General features: G+C 34.1%; 2 protein-coding genes across 2 annotated transcripts; one reads left to right on the plus strand and one right to left on the minus strand.

Moving 5' to 3' along the window:
• The first annotated feature begins 5745 nt into the window (after positions 1 to 5745).
• On the plus strand, positions 5746 to 17514 carry LOC134235792 (F-box only protein 9-like). Its single transcript, XM_062717948.1, is given in 14 exon segments — positions 5746 to 5857; positions 8242 to 8430; positions 8605 to 8662; positions 8944 to 9027; positions 9188 to 9218; positions 9455 to 9563; positions 10524 to 10625; positions 10717 to 10864; positions 12502 to 12555; positions 12558 to 12590; positions 12873 to 12991; positions 13250 to 13357; positions 13917 to 13996; positions 16120 to 17514. Coding segments are annotated over 14 exon segments (1230 nt in total). The 5' UTR covers positions 5746 to 5854; the 3' UTR covers positions 16232 to 17514.
• A 3373-nt stretch (positions 17515 to 20887) lies between these two features.
• LOC134235793 (uncharacterized) lies at positions 20888 to 22458 on the minus strand. The gene is made up of 2 exons (XM_062717949.1): positions 22186 to 22458; positions 20888 to 21486 (listed from the first exon to the last, which is right to left on the minus strand). The coding sequence occupies exons 1-2, from the start codon at positions 22296 to 22298 to the stop codon at positions 21030 to 21032; spliced, it is 570 nt and encodes a 189-aa protein (XP_062573933.1). The 5' UTR covers positions 22299 to 22458; the 3' UTR covers positions 20888 to 21029.
• Positions 22459 to 25444: the final 2986 nt, after the last annotated feature.

A 25444-nucleotide genomic window follows, 5' to 3' on the forward strand; every position in this document is an offset into this window, starting at 1 on the left:
TCAGTCTTAAGGTAGGATTCTTCTCATATTTCTTGTATTTAAAGAATTAATGAAATTTTCACAGAGTCAAGAAGACAACATCAGTAAGTGATAGTATCAGTGAAATTTGACCGTTTTATATGAGAGGCAAGGTCAGGTCAAGGTCTTTTTCCTTGACATTTAGAATAAAAATACTATTGCAAATCATGTGATGCCTACTTCTATTTCAAAAGTTTAAAGATTGTTCTTTTTGCATAAAAGGATATTACTATATCTTCAGCACGATATTAGCAAATTTTCATGAATAATTTAACTAAACTGGATATTGGCTAATCCGAATTTTTTTCTGTTTTTCTTAATATTTTAGGATATATTAGTTATTTTCATATGCTTCCTATATTTAACTTTTTCTTATTTTCACATATTATAAAGTAGTCTTATAAATATACAAAATGACACAAAAACAAAAAGTTTTGATCGTTTACTAAGAGAGAAAAAATACTTTTTATGGATTTTTGGCTCAAATCTGGACTTTGACTGGAAGCGTTTAAAAGCTAACATAATTCTAGTTTGTTTGAAAAATCATATTTATTTTATATATTTTGAAAGTTTAGTCCATTATTATTAATTTAACTTACATTTGAAAATTTCTTCAAGTCTTTGATTGTATAAAGATTACAACTAAATTCATTGCTCTGTTATAATTTTGAGAGGCAGAAAAGCAGATATTTTCATACGCCACCATTCCGCCAAAAATATAGTCCCTGCTAGTTTTCAAACGCAGTTTACCATTTCTATTTTAAGTTGTACAATTGTGATGAGGAAAGAAAAATATGATCTTTTAAACCCTTTACACCTAAATATATGACATATAAGCAAATTTACTTTGAATGTTTCATCTAGTCAGAAACCAGAGAAGAATCCTACCTTAAGTCAAAGAACATAGTTTATTAGCGTAAGGATTTCTGATAATTAGTGTTATCGTAGCTCTCTACACTAACGAGGAAAAATAGGAGAGGGAACCAGATTGGCCTGTTTGTTTACATTCAGCCGTAGTACATGTACCAGATTAATTTTGATTCTGACAAAATCGGACCGTGGTATTTGGATCGAAAACTCACTGTCAGTGTCTTATAATTTATATTGCTAGATTTAAAATAATTTTTTCATCAGAATTTTTAATCTGATATTCTTGTTATTTATTTGTTAATGCAATATAAACGTATGATTCATGTAAGAAATTCATTTCACTCTGTAAATGAGCCCGGCTCTCTGTACTTCTGAGTACTTTGATTTACATTACTTATCCATAAATGATCAAAGAGTCTGTTATTTAACTGTAAACAAGTACATGTATTCTGACAAGTACTTTTTATATGAATAACAAATACCCTTATTTATAAGTGTTATTCATCTGTACAAAGAATCTAAAAGGTGTTTTTAATGATGCCATATAAAGATTCTAACAGGTGTTGTTCAACTGTACAAAGTTTCTGAAAGGTGTTTTTGTAAGTTCTGCACAGAGATTCTAACTTATGTTATTTATCTTCTGTCAGGTGTTTTTATCTGTACTAAGATTCCAATAGGTATACGTGGTATGCAATGTACAAAGATTCTAAACGATGTTATTTAATTTTAAATGTACAAAGATTCTAATAGGTGTTATGCAGTGTACAAAGATTCTGACAGATGTCATTTAATTTCAAGTATTTACATTTGCAAATGTTTCCTTTATACAATACTGAAAGCAATGCGTATCTGTAACCGTATATTAGAATAAAAAATTACAAGGCAACAATGTTAGTAAAACGTAAGCGCTTTCTTAGTTATTTCTTCAGACGTTTTACATTTCAAAACAATTCAAACATGTGACGTTCGGGCTTTATGGAATTTGATCTCGTGACCAACCCGTATTTATAATCCGATAGATGTTTAAAAATGATATCTTATTTCTTAAATATGCAAAGATTCTAATAAATGTTCTAATAAATGTTATTAAACTGTATAAAGATTTTGACAGATCTTATTTAGTTGCACAAAGATTATGACAAATGTTATTTAACTGTAAAAAGATTCTGACAATACCCTTTTGGTTGTAAATTCTGACAGATGTTGTAAACAGTACAAAAATTCTGACAGTACGTTTTGATTGTAAATTCTGACAGATGTTGTAAACAGTACAAAAATTCTGACAGTACGTTTTGATTCTGACAAAATGTAACATATCTGTACAGAGATTCGTACAGGTGTTTTAACTGTACATATATTCTTACATGTGTTACTATCAAAAAAAATTCTTGGGTAGGATGTTATTTATCTTACAAGAATTCTGACTGGTTTTCGTTATCTTTACAAAGATTCTTTCAGTTATTACAAAACCGCAAAAAGATTCTGACAGGTTTTCTTTACACTGAAAGAAAAACCTAGTGAATTTAACTAGTGTGCCTCGTAAAGCGTTGGTCGTATAGATACTTAAATACTTAGTGAAAGTTACTTATCAATTCTAAATTTACTAATCTTATCTAGTAAATATACCAATATCTGGTAAAACTACTTTTAAGGTAGTGATTGTATGGACAGTAAATTTACTAGTTTTCCTCGTGACTTTAATTAGTTATTTTTTTTTACAGTGTATCCATTAAAGAAATTTGACATGTGTTATTTTTATCTACAAATATTATGACTCGTGTTATTTATAACCCATGTACAGATGTATAAAGATGGTGATAATCAATATACATATGAATTTGAAGAATGATTTAGGTGAAATAATTCACTGATCTTTATTAATATAAATAAAATATATACATTTATTCTTAGTATGACTGGCAGCAAATTTCAAAAGAGTAGAAAATGGTCTTATTTGACGCACATGTTCAATATACATGTTCACATAAGAGACAATTAAAGTGCTTGTATTAAAGAAGAACATTTTTTTTGGCCCAAAAATCATTTTACTTGATATATCTTAGTTGCAGAACTGTAGCTCTCTGTTTGAGAAAAAATCGGACAGATTCTGCAGTTAGATATTTCCCACTGATTAAAAAATTCAACAAAGTATGTTTAAACTGACCAAAGGCAATAAAAATTAACTAACACCTAAACTTTTAGAAGTTGACACACGAGAAAAATTCGACTTTTCCATTGTCAACTTACCTAATTTGTGAAGTAATATTCCACGATCACCTGTAAAAGGTTTTGTAGTAAACGTCTGCCAATTTATTTGAATCTAAAGAGCATGCTTTGAGTAAGATCAATTATTAAACCGAGATAGGCTACTGACAAATATGTAGATATTACAAGAACCGTAGCAGCTTCATTCAAAGTCAGTAGTTCGTAAAAAGGAATGACTGTATGTAAATTCAACTTATATTTTGGCCGTGTTTTTCTTACCTTTCCATCCTTATTGTTAACTGAGAAGGCCTTTATTTCAAATTAAAATTAACGACGGAATATTCTGTCTATCTGATCAATACACAGAAGTCATACCTACATACATAGGATGTGACCGGTCGATAGGGGATGTTCATTCTTTCTAGGCACCTGATCCCACTATGGGATATTTTATTTCCAGGGAGGGTCTGTGTTTTATGTCCTTTTACACTATCAGGTTTTTTATTTATATTGGTCACTATTTGTAATCTTCGCCCGTTTCATTTGTAGACGAATTGAGCTATTGATGTTGACCACACTCGATGCGAAATCCTTCGGGGACGCGCGTAATCTAATAGTACTTGATTTATTGTAAAGAATATGAAACGCATTTTTATCTGAAGGCTAGAATTACTTTTTTCTTTGTTTTAAGATCTATAAAATATACTTATTTATCAAAACAATATATTGAACATTTTTAAAATGAGAGAATCAATTTAGCACTTGATAAACAGCAAATCGGGTTATCCTGTATCAAGTCAAGTCAGGAATGTTGACTCGTCGGTACTGTGTCTCTTCACTGGTTCATATCGCCAGTAATATAGGAGGACATTTGCTGAACTTACTTTATTTAAGATTTATTTCATTTATTTCCTTTATTTTTATTCATCAAAATACATAAAGCATTTGTGTCGCCAATCTAAAATGCTTGACCAGCTGAATCACGTGTTTAAGAAGTGACACTTGAGTAGTGTTCGGGTAGGTTACCCTTCCTGATTCAAGGTCAACTGTGAGAAATTATTCATTCAAGGAATTGTCAGATCAAATAGCTCAATCGGTAGAGCGTCTGGCCCGAGTTCGGAGGGATCTGAGTTCGATTCTCGTCAGGAGCGTCAAGTGTTCTCCTTTCCATTAGAGCCGGGGTTGGCGGCCAAAGGAAATGTGAGTATGCGTCAAGGCGGGACTGAAGAATTGGTTCAGGATTAAAGAACTTCGACAGGTATTCGGAAGATCCTGGTTCGAATCCAGGTTTGATCTGACATTTTTTTTTTTATTTTAATAATTTATTTTACTTTAATTTTTATTTATTTGTAAATTTTCAGTGCAGTTGCACATGTACAATGTATTTGTAAATTTTATCCTATCATGAAATTTTTGGTAAGCATGTATTTTTAATAATGCTGAGCAGGACCTTTTAGGCTGTGATTGCGAAAAGTGTAAAGCTTGTTTTTAAGTTGTACACATGCAAACAGAAATAAGGTCAGGATTGCGATTCTTTTCAGGGACAAGAATGTATTCAGTAAGAAAGTAAGGCCATGCACTGTAATCTCGGATGCAAACCTCCTTAGTACTTGGACACGCACACATTTTAGTACCAATAATCAAGACATAAAAAATTGAATTATTTCACGATCTTATTTTTTGTCAGTGAGCTGCGAACTGAGTTTACTTTTATTCGCTTTTACTTATTTTACATGGATATAAGCATCCCCGGTCCCTCTACCCTTTTCATTTTATTTGGGCTTCTTTTGCCAAATTGTTGCATTTTTTTTAACTGCTGAAGATAACACTTTATTTTCATAAGAAGTTCTTTAAATTGCCTTCATAACATCTCTGTTGGTATTTATTTTGCAAATAAACGATATATATATGTTTTTCCTTTAAGTTCCATTACATCTCTTACAATCCCCCACCAGTTTTTTGTTTTTTTTTTGTTCAAAGTCCTTATTTTTAAAGTTTGTGGAATTTTTTCCAACCCCCCCCCCCAAAAAAAAATTAGACTGGCCTTGCCTGTCGTAAGATCAAGTACGACCAGTTTTTAGGTCGGGATCGGTATTTGGGCTTCTTTTGCCAAATTGTTGCATTTTTTTTAACTGCTGAAGATAACACTTTATTTTCATAAGAAGTTCTTTAAATTGCCTTCATAACATCTCTGTTGGTATTTATTTTGCAAATAAACGATATATATATGTTTTTCCTTTAAGTTCCATTACATCTCTTACAATCCCCCACCAGTTTTTTGTTTTTTTTCCGACACTGGTGTTCAAAGTCCTTATTTTTAAAGTTTGTGGAATTTTTTCCACCCCCCCCCCCCCAAAAAAAAATTAGACTGGCCTTGCCTGTCGTAAGATCAAGTACGACCAGTTTTTAGGTCGGGATCGGTATTTAGGGCTTCATGTGCCAGAAAGGTGCAATATTTTGAAATGCTGAAGATAACACTTTATTTTCATAAGAAGTTCTTTAAATTGCCTTCATAACATCTCTGTTGGTATTTATTTTGCAAATAAACGATATATATATGTTTTTCCTTTAAGTTCCATTACATCTCTTACAATCCCCCACCAGTTTTTTTGTTTTTTTTCCGACACTGGTGATCAAAGTCCTTATTTTTAAAGTTTGTGGAAAAATGGCAGCTGTGAAACTTGCAAAACTGTTATCCTCTTCTGCCGTGGTATATTCTTTCCGCGACCTATTTGTTTGAAGTGCTGTTGCTACTACAACAATGGTAAGATAGAGTTTCATAAAAGGCAGTTGTCAAAACTTGTATTTGACATAATAATATTGAAAACCACCCGAGAAATTGCGTAATTTCACCGCAACATGCATGATGCCATTCACAACAATTCTTGAAATACTTGTGCTTTTTTTTCAAGTAGTCAGTACATTTACCTGGTGTTGAAAATGGTTTAAATATTGAACTGATTTGAGACTTATTGTGTGTGAAACAGAGATGCGTAGATTAGTGTGTACAGATTGTTTACATCTTGTTTATCAAATTCATTACTCAATGATCATGATGATAAAGTTTTCATCCTGTTTACAAGGAATTCTTTCCAAATCGCTTGAAATAAACAGATAAAGAAAATAAGTAAATTTTATTTTAAGTTGGCATATTGTACACAAGCTGTGTAGAGCTCTAAAACCAATAAGAAAGTCTGTTATGAATTTGTGGTGAAAACATGATCATGATTAAAGAAGTTTTTCTTAGAATGTGCAGCTATTGGGAGACATGTCTATCACATGTATATTCACTATCATACTTATCAAATCAGCCAGCAGTGCCACTGAATTTAAGTTCTGTTCATTATGAATCATTACATAAAGAGAATTCCAGCCAGTTTTCCATCAAGCAAATGGCCTTCAAAGCTCTGCCAGTTATGTAAAGACTCTGTGTTTCTGAAATGATTTATTACATAAAATAGATTTTTTTTTAAATAAAAAAAAAATGAAATAAAAAACATCCAGCTCAAAGTCTTACATTCACCATGTTCACATTTTCAATTACTTTATTTTAAACTTTTAATTAACCTGAACATGCATAAGCTGCTGACTAGTGAAAGAGGCAATGTAGCAGTAATGTTAACTTTTAAATGTACAGTGGACCTTCAGATATCCGGACGTCAGATATCTGGATGCTTCAGTATCCGGACGACTTTTCATCGGAACAGAATTTTTTTAATGTTATTTTGTCTTGTTTATCTGGTAATTCAGATATCCGGACGCTTCACATATCCGGACAAATTGACTTGGAACCAAAGCATCTGGATAAATGAGGCTCCACTGTATTGTAGTGGTAATATCACGGGGTTTTTTTGTATTGTTAATTAGTGATTATGATAATCTTGAAAATATACCATTCAATATTTATTATTTGAAATTTTTAGGGACTACCGGGTATTTTTGTATAGCTAGATTTGAAGAAGTATGGAATTCTTATTCCATATCTGAATTTTTATATCGCATAAAAATTCTTTTAAAAAGTTGCAAATTAAGTGCAGACTTATCAAATGCATAAATTTGCAGTCTAGTGAAAATTTGAAGTTACAACTGTTTGTACAGACTAGCTGTGCTTAAAACATTTTCCCTTTTTAGCTCACCTGAGCCGAAGGCTCAAGTGAGCATTTCTGATCACATTTTGTCTGTCGTCCGTCCGTCCGTCTAGCTGTCCGTCTGTAAACTTTTCACATTTTTGACTCCTTCTCAAGAACCACTGGGTCAATTTTGACCAAACTTGGTACAAAGCATCCTTGGGTGAAGGGGAATTTAAATTATTAAAATAAAGGGCCAAGTCCCCTCACAAGGGGAGATAATCAAGAAAAGAGAAAAATAGAGTGGGGTCATTAAAAAAATCTTCTTCTCAATAACCACTGGACCAGAAAAGCTGAAACTTATGTGGAAGCATTCTAGGGTAGTGTAGATTCTAAATTGTTCAAATCATGACCCCCAGGGGAAGGGCGGGGCCACAATGGGGAATCAAAGATTTACATAGAAATATATAGGAAAAATCTTTTAAAATCTTCTCAAGAACCACTGGCTGAAACTTATGTGGAAGCATCTAAATTATAAAAATCATGACCCCCAGGGTAGTGTAGAATCAAAGTTTTACATAAAAATATATGAAAAATGAAAATACAAATCATGACCCCTGGAGGAAGGGCGGGCCACAATGGGGAATCAAAGTTTTACATAAAAATATATAGGAAAAATCTTTGAAAATCTTCTTCTCAAGAACCACTGGGCCAGAAAAAGCTGAAACTTATGTGCACATGCATGGAAAGATCATGGGGTAGTGTAGATTTCAAAATGTCTTAATTATGATCTGTGGGGTAGGGTGGGGATGCATTATGTATTACAAAGGGGAAATCTGGTAAAGAACAGAATGGTCAAAGCTTCTCAGGTGGGCAATGTGGCCCATGTGCCTCTTGTTTTATATCAGGATATTGAAGTAGTTTACGGTAGCTCAGGAATGATTCATTATGATTGGAACTATAAAGTGTCCATATTACAATTTGATTTTCCTACATATTCATATGTATTGTTACTTGACTTACTTCAAAGATCTTCCTGCACTGCTATTACTGCTAAAACAAAGTACATGTTTCTTTGAAGGATGAATCAAAGGAAGCTACCATACCTAGCTTGTTGAGCAGTGATACCCAGGAGGGTTCCAACCCCCTTAATCTAGAGAAAGAGCTGAGTGACTTCCGTTGTCAGTGGCAACAGGAGATAAAGAAGGGGTCACCGAGGGGTAGACATCATGTCAATGATGAACAGGGAGACCACTTTATAGTAGAACAGGTTTGTTGTTCTTACAGCATGGTCAACATTTTATTGTCTTACTAAATAACAATTAATAAATATGTGCCTTAAAAGATTATTGAGACAAAAAAATGGTAGAAATGAGAATGAATGTACAGAATATGACTTTGAAGAAGATTGACCTTTTGATTTGATTTTGTATTTTGTGTTCAGGCCAAGGTCTTGTTTATGAAGGGCTCACAGCTGGAACAGTCTGGAAGATTATATGAAGGTGAGTGTCATCCGTACTGCTTGTAGGTGAAACGAACATAGTGTGATATAGGTGTGCTATAAATATGAACAACAGGACAGTGTGATGTAATTTCAATGTTAATGAGTTTGACTTTAGATGTAAACATTGTAGAACATATTCTGAGATGTAGTTGTGCTATGGATGTTTTCAACTTATGCTGCATACTAATTAATCATTGGATCCATAATCTGTTTAAGACTTTAAAGTAAATTCATGAAATCAATGCCAGGAACTAAGTGTACCATTTTGAATTTTTTCAGCTGTTGAGTTTTACAAGAGAGCAACCCAGCTTGTCCCAGATATTGAGTTTCAGATTGACTTCACATCATTCCACAGTCCCAGAGGTAAAGGTTGTCTTCTAGGACTTACGAGTCTCGGAGAACAATAAAATCAGACTCAGATAAATCTGAAAACCCATTGTATATATCATCTCTTTGCAAATGAGTGTGCATAAAGATATAGAGAATATTGGCCTGTGTTTATTGCTGTTTGTTTATTTTACAGAGAGACAAGAGAGCGAGAGTTCAGTTGGAAGGTCAGTTCATCAATAATTGACAACAATCTAAACAAATTTTTAATGATTTTATATAGTTACATTGTATAATGTTAACACTATATTAAAACTCATATAAACTGATAATGTACATGTAAATATCATTTATGATACTTTTCTTGTTTTTGTTTACTCCGAGGTTAAATAGTTAAGTTTCCTGATAATTTAGTACATAATCCTACAGACAGACTAGTGTAGATTGTGATTCTCTGTTTCAGTGTGGAGAATGAGGACATTGAGGATAACTTGGTGGGGTACCTACAGAATCTACAGCTATCTGAGGAAGTCAACCATAGAAAGTCCTGTTACCCAGAGTATGAACAAAGGGTAAGTCAAAAATCCAAGAGGATTAGTCAAATAAACAAAGGGTAAGTCAAAAAAAACAAGAGGGTTAGTCAAATAAACAAAGGGTAAGTAAAAAAAAACCAAGAGGATTAGTCAAATAAACAAAGGGTAACTCAAAAAAACCAAGAGGATTAGTCAAATAAACAAAGGGTAAGTCAAAAAACCAAGAGGGTTAGTCAAATAAACAAAGGGTAAGTAAAAAAAACCAAGAGGGTTAGTCAAATAAACAAAGGGTAAGTCAAAAAACAAAGAGGATTAGTCAAATAAACAAAGGGTAAGTCAAAAAACCAAGAGGGTTAGTCAAATAAACAAAGGGTAAGTAAAAAAACCAAGAGGGTTAGTCAAATAAACAAAGGGTAAGTAAAAAAACAAAGAGGATTAGTCCAAAAAACAAAGGGTAAGTAAAAAAAACCAAGAGGATTAGTCAAATAAACAAAGGGTAAGTCAAAAAACCAAGAGGATTAGTCAAATAAACAAAGGGTAAATCAAATAAACACAGGGCAAGTCAAATAAACAAAGGGTGAGTCAAACACAGAGGGTAAGTCAAGTAAACAGAGGGTAAGTCAAACAAACAAGGAGTAAGTCAAATAAACAGGGGTAAGTTTAAAAAATAAACAGGGGATAATTCAAGTAGGTAAACAGAGGGTAAGTCATATGAACAGAGAGCGAGTACAGTGTAATATACACAGAGGTAAAGTCAAATAAACAAAAAGCATGTCACATTAATATAGGGTAAGGCTTGGATGGGTGACATTAATAGTTTGTATGTCACTTTATATAGAGTTAGCTGCGATAATATAGCCCTCTCCTTTTTTGGGGAGAGGGGGGCAAGTCACATGAATAAAGAATAAGTGCACAAGCGTAACCATTGAAATAGCTTTGGGCAAAGTGTTTCAAACCAGTTAAGCTGATGTTACATGCAAACCTGATTATGTGTTTCAGATGACCCACATTTCTGTGTTACCAGTAGAACTCCTGAACTACATCCTACGCTGGGTCGTCTCTGTAGACCTGGACATGAAGTCCCTGGAAAATTTCTCCGAGGTAGAGATCGTATTACAGGGATTTATCGTTTATTGTTTTAATACATGAATGTATATTTCTCTAGGTTTGCTAATGAACATGTATGTTACAGGTGTGTCGGGGTTTTTATCTTGCCGCTAGGGATGAGGGAATTTGGCGGTCAGCCTGTTTGAAAGCCTACGGGGCCAGTACTGGAAAGTGTAAGAAGTACGGGGGCTGGAGGAACATGTTTATTCAGCGACCACATCTCTTGTTTAATGGTCAGTGTCGAGATGTCATTTCTATTGGGTTTATGGTTTATATTGTTTTTTCTTCAAGTTGTTCTTTTTTATTATACCCCCCCCCGCAAACGAAGTTTGGGGAGGGGTATATAGGAATCACCTTGTCCGTCTGTCCGTCCGTCCGTCTGTCTGTGCAATCGTGTCCGGTCCATATCTTTCATACAGAGGGACTTTAGAATCTACTACTCCACACAAAGATTGCCTATGACCTAAGGGTGTGTCATGACCTTGACCCAAGGTCATTTGGAGAAGTTCAAGGTCACTGGAAGAAAAATTTCATAATTCGTGTCCAGTCCATATCTTTCTTATGGATGAACTTGGTATGTTCTCATTTCACACAAAGATTGCCCATGACCCAAGAGTGTGTCATGACCTCAACTCAAGGTCATTTGGGGAAGTTCAAGGTCACTGGAAGAAAAATTTCATAATTCGTGTCCAGTCCATATCTTTCTTATGGATGAACTTGGTATGTTCTCATTTCAAACAAAGATTGCCCATGACCCAAGGGTGTGTCGTGACCTCGACTCAAGGTCATTTGGGGAAGTTCAAAGTCAATGGAAGTAACATGTATTTTTGTTCTCATTTCACACAAAGATTGCCCATGACAGGGTGTGTCATGACCTTGACCCAAGGTCATTTGGGGAAGTTCAAGGTCACTGGAAGAAAAATTTCATAATTTCTGTCTGGTCCATATCTTTCTTATGGATAAATTTGGAAGGTTGTCATTTCACACAAAGAATGACCCAAGGGTGTGTCAATATATTTTAAGGTCACTGGAAGAAAAATTTCATGATTTGTGTCCGGTCCAACTTATGGATAAATGGATGTTCTCATTTCACACAAAGATTGCCCATTAAGGGTGTGTCATGACCTTGACTCAAGGTCATTTGGGGAAGACAAGGTCACTGGAAGAAAAATTTCATGATTATCTTTCTTATGGATAAACTTGGTAGGTTCTCATTTCACACAAAGATTCATGACCTAGGGTGTGTCATGACCTTGACCCAAGGTTATTTGGGGAAGTTCAAGGTCACTGGAAGAAAAATTTGAATTAGTGTCTGGTCCATACTTATGGATAAAAATTTGATTTCACACAAAGTTAAAGGGTGTGTCAGTTGACCCAAGGTTATTTGGGGAAGTTCAAGGTCACTGGAAGAAAAACTTTCTTCCTGTTTGAAACATATTTTGGAAAAAAATTCCTTTGTTTGTAGTTTGGACAGTTCTAGTTCTCACTGGAGCAATAAGAAGATTCCTGCATTTGATTTACTTTTCGATGTTACAAGGAGCTGCGGAGCTGCCCAAATATATTCATGATAAATTATTTTAAATTTTTATGAGCAAGTCCATTCTCAAATGACTATTTTTTATAACTAAATCTAACTTGCTTCATTGATGATAAGTTGGAAAGAGGTATGCTTATATGATGCTGCAAGTAACATGTATTTTTGTTTGCAAAATGGACATAGATGTAACTAAATGGATTTTACTTAAATTTCATCAGTTATGAGACTTATGACAACTTGATTTCAGATGGGCTATGTACTCTTTCATATACCCATGTTTATCATTTGAATGAGACTTAAACTTAATGCCAGTTTTTATTATATCATTTGTAGGGGTTTACATCAGTAAGCTGTCTTATGTCAGAGCTGGAGAGAAGAGTTTAACAACATATATAGTTGATACATCAGATTGTTCCCAGATGGTCAGTCTAAATTAATTACAAGGAGATTGGGAAGGAAAAGCGTATGTGCCGTCTCCTTGTTAATGTTTTGATATATAGGACCAGTATGTGTGTCTTTGAAAGCTCAAGACAAAACTTTAATGATAATATCATATTTACACATCTAGATGTATATTATGAAATGTAAGGATACCATTAAAATTGAATATTACTGTTTAGAAGTCTCAGTATTTGTCAAAGCCACTTTTCAATATCATGTTGTGATGTAAACGTTATTCCCTATAAAGATGTTTCTGGTTATAGGTGTAATAATGATACTGACCAGCCCCGATGATCCACATAACGTGATTCCCAAACTGAAGATGAAGTCTTCCAAGGACCCAGGGATGTTAAAGGGCGTGTATAAACTGAGTGGGGACAGGGTAAGAAAAGTAGTAGTACATTGTAATGCAGAAATAAGTGAAGGAGTCATGCTCAGTTAACAGTGAATCAAATAGGCAAGAATGTATGAATTCTTGTCAGTGACATCTTACTTTCACTAAAATTTGTAATGAATCAGATTTTATTTTTGTATTTTATATATTTTAGATATTGTTTCTTTATTATGTTGATAATTTTAGAAAAAATCAGAAGTGTCTTATAGAGAATTCAAATTTGACAAGTTTAGTTTTAATTTACAGGTGTCTGCCGCGTTGAAGAGAGTGAGGAATAAGGACCAGTCTATTCCGTATTACAAGAAAAATCAGCGTCAGCGAAACCAGAACGACATGGAAATGACATTCCACGTGGTCAGTCTATCTTACTAACACAACAGAAACACAGGGCACAAATATTTGCTCTCAGTGTCTCTTCAGATTTAATGTATTTTGGCAAACTGTCCTTAACATGAAATATTGTATGGGATACCTTTTGAAATACTGGGGTGTGACATACTTTAAGAAGAATTAGTGGGCAGTTTGATAATGGCTAATATATGCTGAAGTCAAAGTTGAATTCAATTAAAAACCATGAAAATAATCACTCATGAATATCAAGAATATGGGAGATTAAAGTTTCATGAACAGATATCTCATGTAATTACCGGGATATAAAAAAAAATTCTTTCTATTGAAAAGCAATTTAAAATGAATGAAGGCTTATGATCACTTACAGCAAAACTTGTTTAGTACAAACACGGATATTGTGAATTTACGGATATAGCGAAGTCATCTCGAATCCCCAGCTATATAAATTTAATGAATTTCTTATTCGGTTATAATGAATTACAAATATAGCGAAGTAATTTCATAGGTCCCTGTGACTTCGTTTTAACGGAGTTTTGCTGAAGTAATTTTCTTTCACTGACAGGAATTGGAGCTGTGTAATGTGGGCAGAAAAAGCTTTGTCAAGCTTGAATGGATTGAATATTCTGTCACCACCAGATATCTGTGAGTTGTTTTAACATCTTTAGATTATTTTCAATTTGTGTAATTACTTTCCCCATATCCCGAAGGGGCTTATCACAATTTCCTAGAAGAAGTAGATGAACATTAAATTCAAAGAAATAAAAAAACTAAGCATACAACATTGCAAAAATTTGAGATCATTGAAGATTTAAAATTTTACAAAGGATATAGTGATTTTTTCAAATTTAGAACAATCGATCTTTAAATAACATATTACTGTATACAAGGATATTTTTGCCCCTGTTTTATTTTCGCCCTAACCCAGGCGAATTTAAAAAGGGGGTGAATTTGAAGAATACAGTACAATTTCTTTAACAAAGCTGTGACGTGGCGAATATAAAACGGGGCAAAATTGTTTTAAAGTGTGAAAGGGCGAAAATAGCCCTGTATACAGTATCATGTTCTTCATGAAACATAATATAAAAACAAAACCTATTTAGAGATGAGGCCAAATTTGAATGTTTAATTGATTTGGAAAAAAAAATGCTTCAGTTATTTTTAGCTCACCTGAGCCGAAGGCTCAAGTGAGCTTTTCTGATCAAAATTTGTCCGTTGTCTGTCGTTGTTGTTGTCGTCGTTGTCATCGTAAACTTTTTACATTTTCATGTACCACTGGGCCAATTTCTGAACAAACTTGCTACAAAGTATCCTTGGGTAAAGGGGAGATTATTTTCAAGGGGAGATAATTATGAATTAGAGAAAAATTATGGCATTATAAAAAAATCTTCTTCCAAGAACCACTGGGCCAGGAAAGATGAAACTCATGTGGAATCATCTCAATTTCAAGTTTATTCAAATCAGGCTAGATGAACAATAAAGTTTTACATAGGAATATATAGGAAAATCTTTAAAAATCTTCTTCTCCAGAACCACTGGTCCAGGAAAGATGAAACTCATGTGGAATCATCCACATGTAGTGTAGCAAGAAATTTGAGCCAAAATGGCCGACCCAAGTTTTACATAGTAATATATTGGAAAAATCTTTAAAAATCTTCTTCTCAAGAACCACTGGACCAGGAAAGATAAAACTCATTTGGATAGGTAGTGTGATTTTTTCAAATCATTAGGGTGGGGCCAAAATGGCTGACCCAAGTTTTACATAGGAATATATAGGAAAAATCTTTAAAAATCTTCTTCTCAAGAACCACTGGACCAGGAAAGATTAAACTCATGTGGAATTATCCTCAGGTACTGTAGATTCTAGTTTGTTCAAATCATGACCCCCGGGGCTAGGGTGGGGCCAAAATGGTTGACCCAAGTTTGACATAGGAATATATATGAAAAATCTTTGAAAATCTTCTTCTCAATAAACACTGGGCCAGGAAAGATAAAACTCATTTGGAATCATCCTCAGGTAGTGTAGATTCAAGTTTGTTCAAATCATGACCTCCGGGGCTAGGGTGGGGCCAAAATACCCAAGTTTTACATAGGAATATATAGGAAAAATCTTTAAAAATCTTCTTCTCAAGAACCACTGCACCAGGAAAGATGAAACTCATGTGGAATTATCCTCAGGTACTGTAGATTCTAATTTGTTCAAATCATGACCCCCGGGGCTAGGGTGGGGCCAAAATGGCCGACCCAAGTTTGACATAGGAATATATATGAAAAATCTTTAAAAATCTTCTTCTCAATAAACACTGGGCCAGGAAAGATGAAACTCATGTGGAATCATCCTCAGGTAGTGTAGATTCAGTTTGTTCTTCATGAAACAGTTTTAATATATATAAACCTTTTAAAATCTTCTTTTCAAGTACTTCAAATCCATGATTAGTGATATTTATATGGAAATCAGGTAGTGTAGATTCTGTTTTTAAATGACCCCTTTGCCCCCCCCCCCCCCCCACCACCACCTCAGTAAAAAAATGTGCTTTTTCCTAGCAGATGTGCTCAGGTGAGTGCTGTGGCCCCTGGGCCTCTTGTTTTTAATGTTTCCTGAAAAATCTAAAACTTGTGCATCTTTTTTTTTCAAACTTCATTCTTATGTATTTTGACTACTTATTATTTTACTTAAAAAAAATTACATGTAAACTGAATGAAAAATACATTGGAATCAGTAAACCATGTTTGAACCTGATGATTTGATTGTTTTTTGACTTCTTCAGGATGACTGGTCAGGAGAACACATCTAGCCTGCTGGATGGGAAAGGTTATCCTCCATTGATTTTCTCCCGCGTCAGAAGTTACACATCTACATCAGAGACCCCCCTGCTTTAGTCCACCTTACCAAGATACCCAGAACAACGACTCACACGTAACTGTTGAAAATCTGTCGTTATTGATGCAAGAATAAGTAACTTATTATTTTATTGATTTGCTATGAATTTTGTTTTGATGCTTTGTTTTATGTCTTGATTTGTTTTAACAGATCTAACAGTATTTATATTGCACTTTGAAGTTTGTGATTTATGGATGTATTTTTTTCCTCTTTGAATATTTTATCATTCCTTTAATCAAATGAGGTGTACTAATAGTTGGTTAATCATGTATTTATTAATTTTTTTTGAATATTTTTTTATTAATTCAATTCTGAAATTCCATGTACTCTTTGTGGGTTTATTATGATGTAAAACAGCCGAAGCATATACTTGTATACTGTACTCTAGAATACCTTTGTAGATTTAAGGTTTTTGTGCAATGGTTATGTGCCATGAATAAAATGCTTTCTAATTTTTGGTAATTTTAAAATTGAAAATGTCTCTTTGTCTTGTCTGAACATGACCAGAACTACATGTAACAAAGATTACAATGTGACTGATTGTTTTGTTTTAATTAGTTTGTATTTGTTGTAAACCTTTATGTACAATGTATTACAGTCCGCCTTCCCCAGGCTTATGAGAGACTGTGTTAATTGTGAATTAGTTGTGATTATTACATACACAAACACACAAACCCTTAGATATGTGATTAGAAACGGGGTTATAAATCTCTGATTTTTAAAGTGAGTTTATTTTATTTTTTAACTTTTTGACCAGGTAGTCAAAGTAGCACATGTACAGATTGAGGATTTTAGTGTTTGTATTATGTCCCCATTTTAGAGAAACAGAAGTAGAAAAATGTTGACAACCACATGTATACAACAGTGAATATATAAAGCAAATAGCTTCATGTTAGTTAGCCTGGAGAGGTAATTTATTTATTACTGGCATTTTATTGACACCAAAAATACTCACCATGTGAAATAACATACTGGGATTATTGGAGAAAGTCTAAACTATTTTGAAAAGTGAAATAAAAACATATCAGTTGCACTCCCCGTCTCTCAAATTATGCGAGGTGCTCTTTTTTCCAGGTGATTTTTTTAAAAACTTTTTTCTACTGTAGCATTTGGCAGTTATCTTTGGATAAAAGACAATCAAAATTAAGGTATATATGTATGTAAATAATACACATAAAAAAAAATAACTGAAATATGAGTACCAATGTAAATATTACTTAATGTAACTTTGGAATGATAAAACCTACTGAATATGAACTTGAAAATAGGTGATTTCTTGTTATTTGATGTTTTTGCCTGATTTTTATGTGCTGTCTTCTTGCTTTTGTGGGAACCAGTGCGTTATTCAGTGACCACTGTATGTGAAAATGTTGCTGAACATCATTGTACGGAGTGATTTTTGAGGAGCATTTTACATTTTCCTGCAAAATAGAAGTACCAGTACTTATATGTAAACCTGTTCATGTCAAGAGGAAGTATATTGTAAAAATCTCACACTGACTCTCGCTATGCTATACAAATATAGACTTTTGATGAGGTCAAGGCCTAAGAGGAAAAATATCCACTGACCACTTAGTATGAGGTCAATATGCCCTATTGAAGATCTACATATTTCAAAGGATTTTACAATCAAAAAGGTTATACTTGATTTATTTTTTAATATCAGCTGTATAAGAAATGTCTTAAAAATTTGAGTTTATAATACTGAATAGTTTCTCATATTAAGTATTGATACATCATACTCATAATTATGTTACAACTGCAAATTGGAGCTGAAAAATCGTGTTTTTTAATGTTAACTCTTTTTGATATCATCACAACTGTTGCTTTAAAAAAGAATGGAAACTACTCAGGTAAACAAAAAGCATATGTGTCCACACAGATGAACTGTCATAAGAGCCCACAGGTTGACATATACATGTATGTCAAGTCACCACATGTGAACATAATATATTACCACACAGACATACAAGCTAATCATATCACCACACAGACAGACCAGCTTATTATATCACTACACACACGTACCAGTTTATTATATCACCACACAGCCATACCAGCTTATTATATCACCACACAGCCATACCAGCTTATTATATCACCACACAAACATACCAACTAGAGTATATATCCACACACACATACCAGCTTATTATATCACCACACAGACATACCAGCTTATTATATTACCACACAAACATACCAGCTTATTATATCACTACACAGACAGACCAGCTTATTATATTACCACACAAACATACCAGCTTATTATATCACTACACAGACAGACCAGCTTATTATATTACCACACAAACATACCAGCTTAGTATATCACTACACAGACCAGCTTATTATATTACCACACAAACATACCAGCTTATTATATCACCACACAAACAGACCAGCTTATTATATCACCACACAGACAGACCAGCTTATTATATTACCACACAAACATACCTGCTTATTATATCACCACACAGACAGACCTGCTTATTATATCACCACACAGACAGACCAGCTTATTATATCACTACCCAGACAGACCAGCTTATTATATTACCACTCACACATACCAGCTTATTATATAACCACACAGACAGACCAGATTATTATATCACCACACAAACATACCAGCTTATTATATCACCACACAAACGGACCAGCTTATTATATCACCACACAAACAGACCAGCTTATTATATCACCACACAGACAGAACAGCTTTTCTTTTTATAACACCACACAGCAACATACAATGTAATACAACACAGGTGTATTTACAGCATGTCATGTTACCATACAGGTGAAGATTACAGCATGTAATGTTACCATACAGGTGATAACAGAATGTCTTGTTACTATACAATTGAGCATACCAACATATCTAGTCATCACACATGTGAAACAGACCAGCTTATTATATCACCACACACACATACCAGCTAATTATGTCACCACACAGACATACCAGCTTATTAAATCACCACACAGACATACCAGCTTATTATATTACCACACAGACTTACTAGCTTATATTACCACACAAACATATTATATATCACCACACACAGACATACCAGCTTATTATATAGCTTATATCACCACACAGACATACCAGCTTATTATATCACCACACCACACATACGAACACAGACATACCAGTTTATTATATCACCACACACCCATACCAGCTTATTATATCACCACACAGACAGACCAGCTTATTATATTACCACACAGACAGACCAGCTAATTATATTACCACACAGACAGACCAGCTTATTATATCACCACACAGACATACTAGCTTATTATATTACCACACAAACATACCAGATTATTATATCACCACACAAACAGACCAGCTTATTATATCACCACACAGACATACAAGCTTATATCACCATACAGACATACCAGCTTATTATATCACCACACAGACATACCAGCTTATTATATTACTACACAGGCATACCAGCTTATTATATTACTACACAGACAGACCAGCTTATTATATCCCCACACAGACATACCAGCTTATTATATCACCAAACACACATACTAGCTTATTATATTACCACACAGACAGACCAGCTTATTATATTACCACACAGACATGCCAGCTTATTATATTACCACACAAACATACCAGCTTATTATATCACCACACAAACATACCAGCTTATTATATCACCACACAGACATACAAGCTTATTATATCACCACACAGACATACAAGCTTATATCACCACACAGACATACCAGCTTATATCACCACACAGACATACCAGCTTATTATATCACCACACAGACAAACCAGCTTATTATATTACCACACAAACATACCAGCTTAGTATATCACTACACAGACCAGCTTATTATATTACCACACAAACATACCAGCTTATTATATCACTACACAGACAGACCAGCTTATTAAATCATCACACAGAAAAACCAGCTTATTATATCATCACACAGACCTACTAGCTTATTATACTTTTATCACCTGGCAGGCTATACCAGCTTATAAAAAAGCTTAACATCTCAGAATATCAAATCATTTCAGAGGTGAAAATACCAGCAGTTCATTATTCTTCACAAGTGAATAGTCCAGCATGTCATACAATGTAATACAACACAGGTGTATTTACAGCCTGTGATGTTACCATACAGGTGAAGATTACAGCATGTCATGTTACCATACAGGTGATAACAGAATTTCTTGTTACTATACAGTTGAGCATACCAACATATCTAGTCATCACACATGTGAAACAGACCAGCTTATTATATCACCACACACACATACCAGCTTATTATATCACCACACAGACAGAACAGCTTTTCTTTTTATATCACCACACATCAACATACAATGTAATACAATACAAGTGTATTTACAGCATGTCATGTTACCATACAGGTGAAGATTACAGCATGTCATGTTACCATACAGGTGATAACAGAATTTCTTGTTACTATACAGTTGAGCATACCAACATTTCTAGTCATCACACATGTGAAGTTGCAATTTTTATTATGCAAGGAAAGAGATAAATCCCAATCAAGGAAATATTTTTCTGAAAAGTAAAGATACGGAATTCAGCATTAATGATAACGTGATATGTATGGTTTCACAGTTACATACGAAAGTCGGATTTTATATAAAAAACAAAAACAAAACTCAAAGTAAGTCACTGTCACATATGAAAATGAGGGATTCACGATTACTCTCGTTTTTCTTCACTCAATAAATACTTATCAATATATTTCTCTTAAAATTAGGTCTTTTCAATCGAGTTCTATACAGGAGTAAGGTGTTGGTAGGTCTTTACGCCGGCTTTCCTGTCGAACCGGAAGTCCGTCATTCTGTGCATTTCCTGGCCCATTTCCGGGTGTTTCCGGTTCTATCGAATCGTTCTTAACATGAACGTCCCAATATTCCTTTTGTGAATCTTTCTGATTCTTCTTAGTCGCCTTTACCTGAACGTTAAAATATTCTCGATGTGAGCCCTTTTTGGCTTTTTTTGGCGGACGTACTCGCTCACAAAGTCCATCTTGTACATCTACATTATAATATCCGGGGCTTTTCTTCTGTGAAATATGGCGGACGGCTAGGAACCCGTTTTGAGATTTCCACTGATCGTAAGGCGTGGCATAGGTAGAACTCCGTTTGGTGGTGATAGCGTCACTAGGGTCGGTGTAGTTAGTCTTAGTCTGGGCTACCTCGCTGTTATTTATTATATTTCTAAATAAAGCAGAAAATAAGTACTTACTACAGATTTCAGTTCATGCATCTCACAGAGACATAAAAATAAGAAAACAGCTCTAAAACTTGTACTTTGCAAGCCAAAGCTTCCAAACCTTCTAAAACATGCCCCCTTTTCTAAGTTTAAGAAATTCTTTAAAGAATTTGGTTCTTAATCTTATATGAATTTAAGTACTGGGAGTTTGCCATTTATTCTCGTTAAAGTCCCCCATCACCCCACCCCTCCAGACTTTATATCCTGGATCCACCCAAATGTTCTTTTTTCAGCGAGATATTTTTATTAGCATATTTCACAGTAAACAATGTTACATGTAGACCTATGGTTTGTTATTTTCTTCCTTTTATAGAAATATTTCCACAGCTTAAAACACTTGAGTATGATTTAATATAGGGAGGAAACAATATGTCGATGGCTGAATTCGATCGAAAACCTGCCTATTGCCAATAAACAGAAAAACCTTAAAAGTCTTGGTTTATCATTTTCGAGTCTGACAATCTGGACTTTAGCTCATAAATTATAACAATATTTTCTTTCCTTTTTACCCAATATTTATTATTTAAATGAAAATACTTTAAGAATATTACATATATGTTCTCTTTTCTCTCATTCATACATTTAAGATTTTCTTTACCTAAAAAGGCTTTTCTTCAGATCGAAGAAAAAGAATAGACACATACCTGTTTCTCTGTCGGTAGCAAAGGAAACAAATCAGGATTATAACTAAAGTTGTGAACACTACTATCCCTCCAATTAGAGCAATAGCGATTTCTTCCCCATCAATAAAGGCCATTCTGATAAACTCAACACTTCGATGGTCAGTTCTATCGAGATTTCAGTTGAATAGACTTTTTATGAGGCATGTAGTAAAGAATAAATAACTTTGTTTGATGGGATTTCGGTCGGATAACAAAATGAGAAACGTAATCAGTTATTTAGCGGCTGTTTCCGTAAAAATTTCAAGCATTTCCTATTTATATTATATATGACGATGTACATTTCAGGCGCGGATCCTGTCAACACCAAAATGGATTCTGTATGGGCCAACCGAATTAAATGAATTGAGGCCGTGTCCGTGTACCTTAAAAATCTGTTAGAAATAAATGTTGAAGTCAATTTGATTGCGCTATCAGACTCCTGTAAATTCAGAATCTTGAATTCTATTTTATTTAGTTAATAAGCACCTGATAAAAACTTAAAAGATCGTTTCATTTCAGCTCAATATACAGATTATGCCTTGCAAATAAGGCTATGATGTTTATGATCCTGGGACAGGGTACCAAATACACCATCATCTGGTGTAATACAAAAGTAGAATTAGTTCAAAAAATTCAAAATTTAAGTTTAAGAAAGAACATTAAATTTATGGAGAGGGCTTATATAGACTATGCCTGCTGCCCAATCCATTTATGTAATTGTTACATAATAATTCAATATGTTCAAATCAAATCAAAAAGTTCAAAATTTTAATTAAAAACGGTTGATTTCCATCTAAAAGTAAGTGAATTATTTTGTTTTTATTATAATTGCGAGACACACCCATGTAATTAGAAGCTTAATCATCTTATCCATGCAATCCATTTATGTAATTGATACATAACAAAATATGTTCAAATCAAATCAAAAATTCAACATTTTAATTAAAAACGGTGATGGGGTGGTCCCCTTATGATCCTGTAAGTGAATATATGGCACGAGAATCGTCTACCTGTATTATAAGGCCGTAAGTGCCGACATGTAATTAAATTTGCAGCCCTTCACCGGCAATGGTGAATCTCCATATCAGTGAAATACTGGATGGGAATATACAATCAATCAGTCATCTATTAATTAGCAAACCATGGATATTCAATATCTTAGTCATGCAACCATGGAAATTCAGCATCTTAGCAAACCATTGGAATTCAACATCTTAGCAAACCATGGGAAATTCAGCATCTTAGCAAACCATGGAAATTCTGTCCTTGATACTTCCCACAAACACCTGATAATGTAAATACTTTTCGGCCTTTTAAAAGTATTCATTTTTTGTTTCCAATTTACTTTATTTTATTTGTATATATAATTTTATTGATTATTATTTTTTCATTCGATGTTTTTGTTTGGCCTTTACATTTTATCACATTTGGACGACAAAGTATTCCTTGTGATTTGATTTTATTCTTAATTCCCACCTCCCCAAAGTGAAAACCAAGAGATAAAGGACGAAAATTAGATTTATGCAATTAGTTTAAATCATCATTTTTCTCTGAACCCTTGGATAGAATTGAAGGTGTCTGATTGCACACCCACCAGATTATACATAAGCCGCAGATCTAAAATGTGTTGTCAATTAAGGTTGTAAGGGTAAACAGTAATACAGAATGTAAAATGTAGTGTCAAAAATTTAGTATTCACTTTACTCGAAGCGTCACAGTTCTCTCAAGGACCTTAGATAGTGAGTTAATTTCAGACATAGACAACTTAAATATAACAAAAACGTACTGTCAATGACTATGCAAATATGAATCCCGGAAAACGATATTGTTGATGTCTAGAAAGGTACTCTACATGTAGTAGGAGCACGTTCGCTTCGTACTTGGGAGGACTAGGTTCGATTTCGCTACCCCATGCCGCTTCAAACCTAAAATATAATCACAGATAGTGATAATGAAAGTCAAAATTACTAGTCTTTTGGATGAGACCTTAGATTAAAGTCCCTTGTTAGACAGGCAATGGCACGATAAAAAAAAATCTGCTCAGTGGCCCTGAGTGCCGAGCATTGGTACAGTTGATGAAATTTGAAGCCCAATGACACCGATATATGGCAACGTCTTTACCTGAGTGAAAAAATCTCGTGTGGAACGTAAAACAATACAATCAATCAAGCAAGCAAACGTTTCCTCTCGAAAGAAATAGCTTTTTCGGGAGACCGCGCATTAAAAGAAATGAAATGTGTATACTATTTTCCTTCTCTTTTTTAGCTCACCTGAGCCGAAGGCTAAAGTGAGCTTTTCTGATCACATTTTGTCCGGCGTCCGTCTGTCTGTAAACTTTTCACATTTTCGACTTCTTCTCAAGAACCACTGGGCAAATTTCACCCAAACTTGCCACAAAGCATTCTTGGGTGAAGGGGATTCAAGTTTGTTAAAATGAAGGGCCATGCCCTCATTCAAGGGAAGATAATTGGGAATTAATGAAAATTTGGTGGTATGTTTTAAAAATCTTCTTCTCAAGAACCACTGTGCCAGGGAAGATGAAACTTAAGGGAAAGCATCCTCAGGTAGTGTAGATTCAAATTTGTTCAAATCATGACCCCTGGGGGTAGGGCGGGGCCACAATGGCCGACCAAAGTTTTACATAGAAATATATAGGAAAATTATTTTAAAAATCTTCTTCTCAAGAATAACAAAGCCATGATTGATCATATTTGTATGGAAGCATCCTCAGGTAGTGTAGATTCAAGTTTGTTAAAATCATGACCCCCAGGGGTAGGGGGGGGGGCCACAATGGCCGACCAAAGTTTTACATAGAAATATATCAGAAAATTCTTTAAAAAATCTTCTTCTCAAGAATAACAAAGCCATGATTGATCATATTTGTATGGAAGCATCCTCAGGTAGTGTAGATTCAAGTTTGTTCAAATCATGACCCCCAGGGGTAGGGCGGGGCCACAATGGCCGACCAAAGTTTTACATAGAAATATATCAGAAAATTCTTTAAAAAATCTTCTTCTCAAGAATAACAAAGCCATGATTGATAATATTTAAATGGAAGCATCCACAGGTAGCGTAGATTCAATTTTGTTTAAATCATGACCCCCAGGGGTAGGGCGGGGCCACAATGGCCGACCAAAGTTTTACATAGAAATATATAGGAAAATTCTTTAAAAATCTTCTTCTCAAGAATAACAAAGCCATATTTGATCATATTTGTATGGAAGCATCCTCAGGTAGTGTA

Source organism: Saccostrea cucullata, unplaced genomic scaffold, assembly GCF_032062105.1.
Source record: "Saccostrea cucullata isolate Sc308-1 unplaced genomic scaffold, CSIRO_AGI_Scuc_v1 ctg115, whole genome shotgun sequence".
Lineage (NCBI taxonomy): Eukaryota > Metazoa > Mollusca > Bivalvia > Ostreida > Ostreidae > Saccostrea > Saccostrea cuccullata.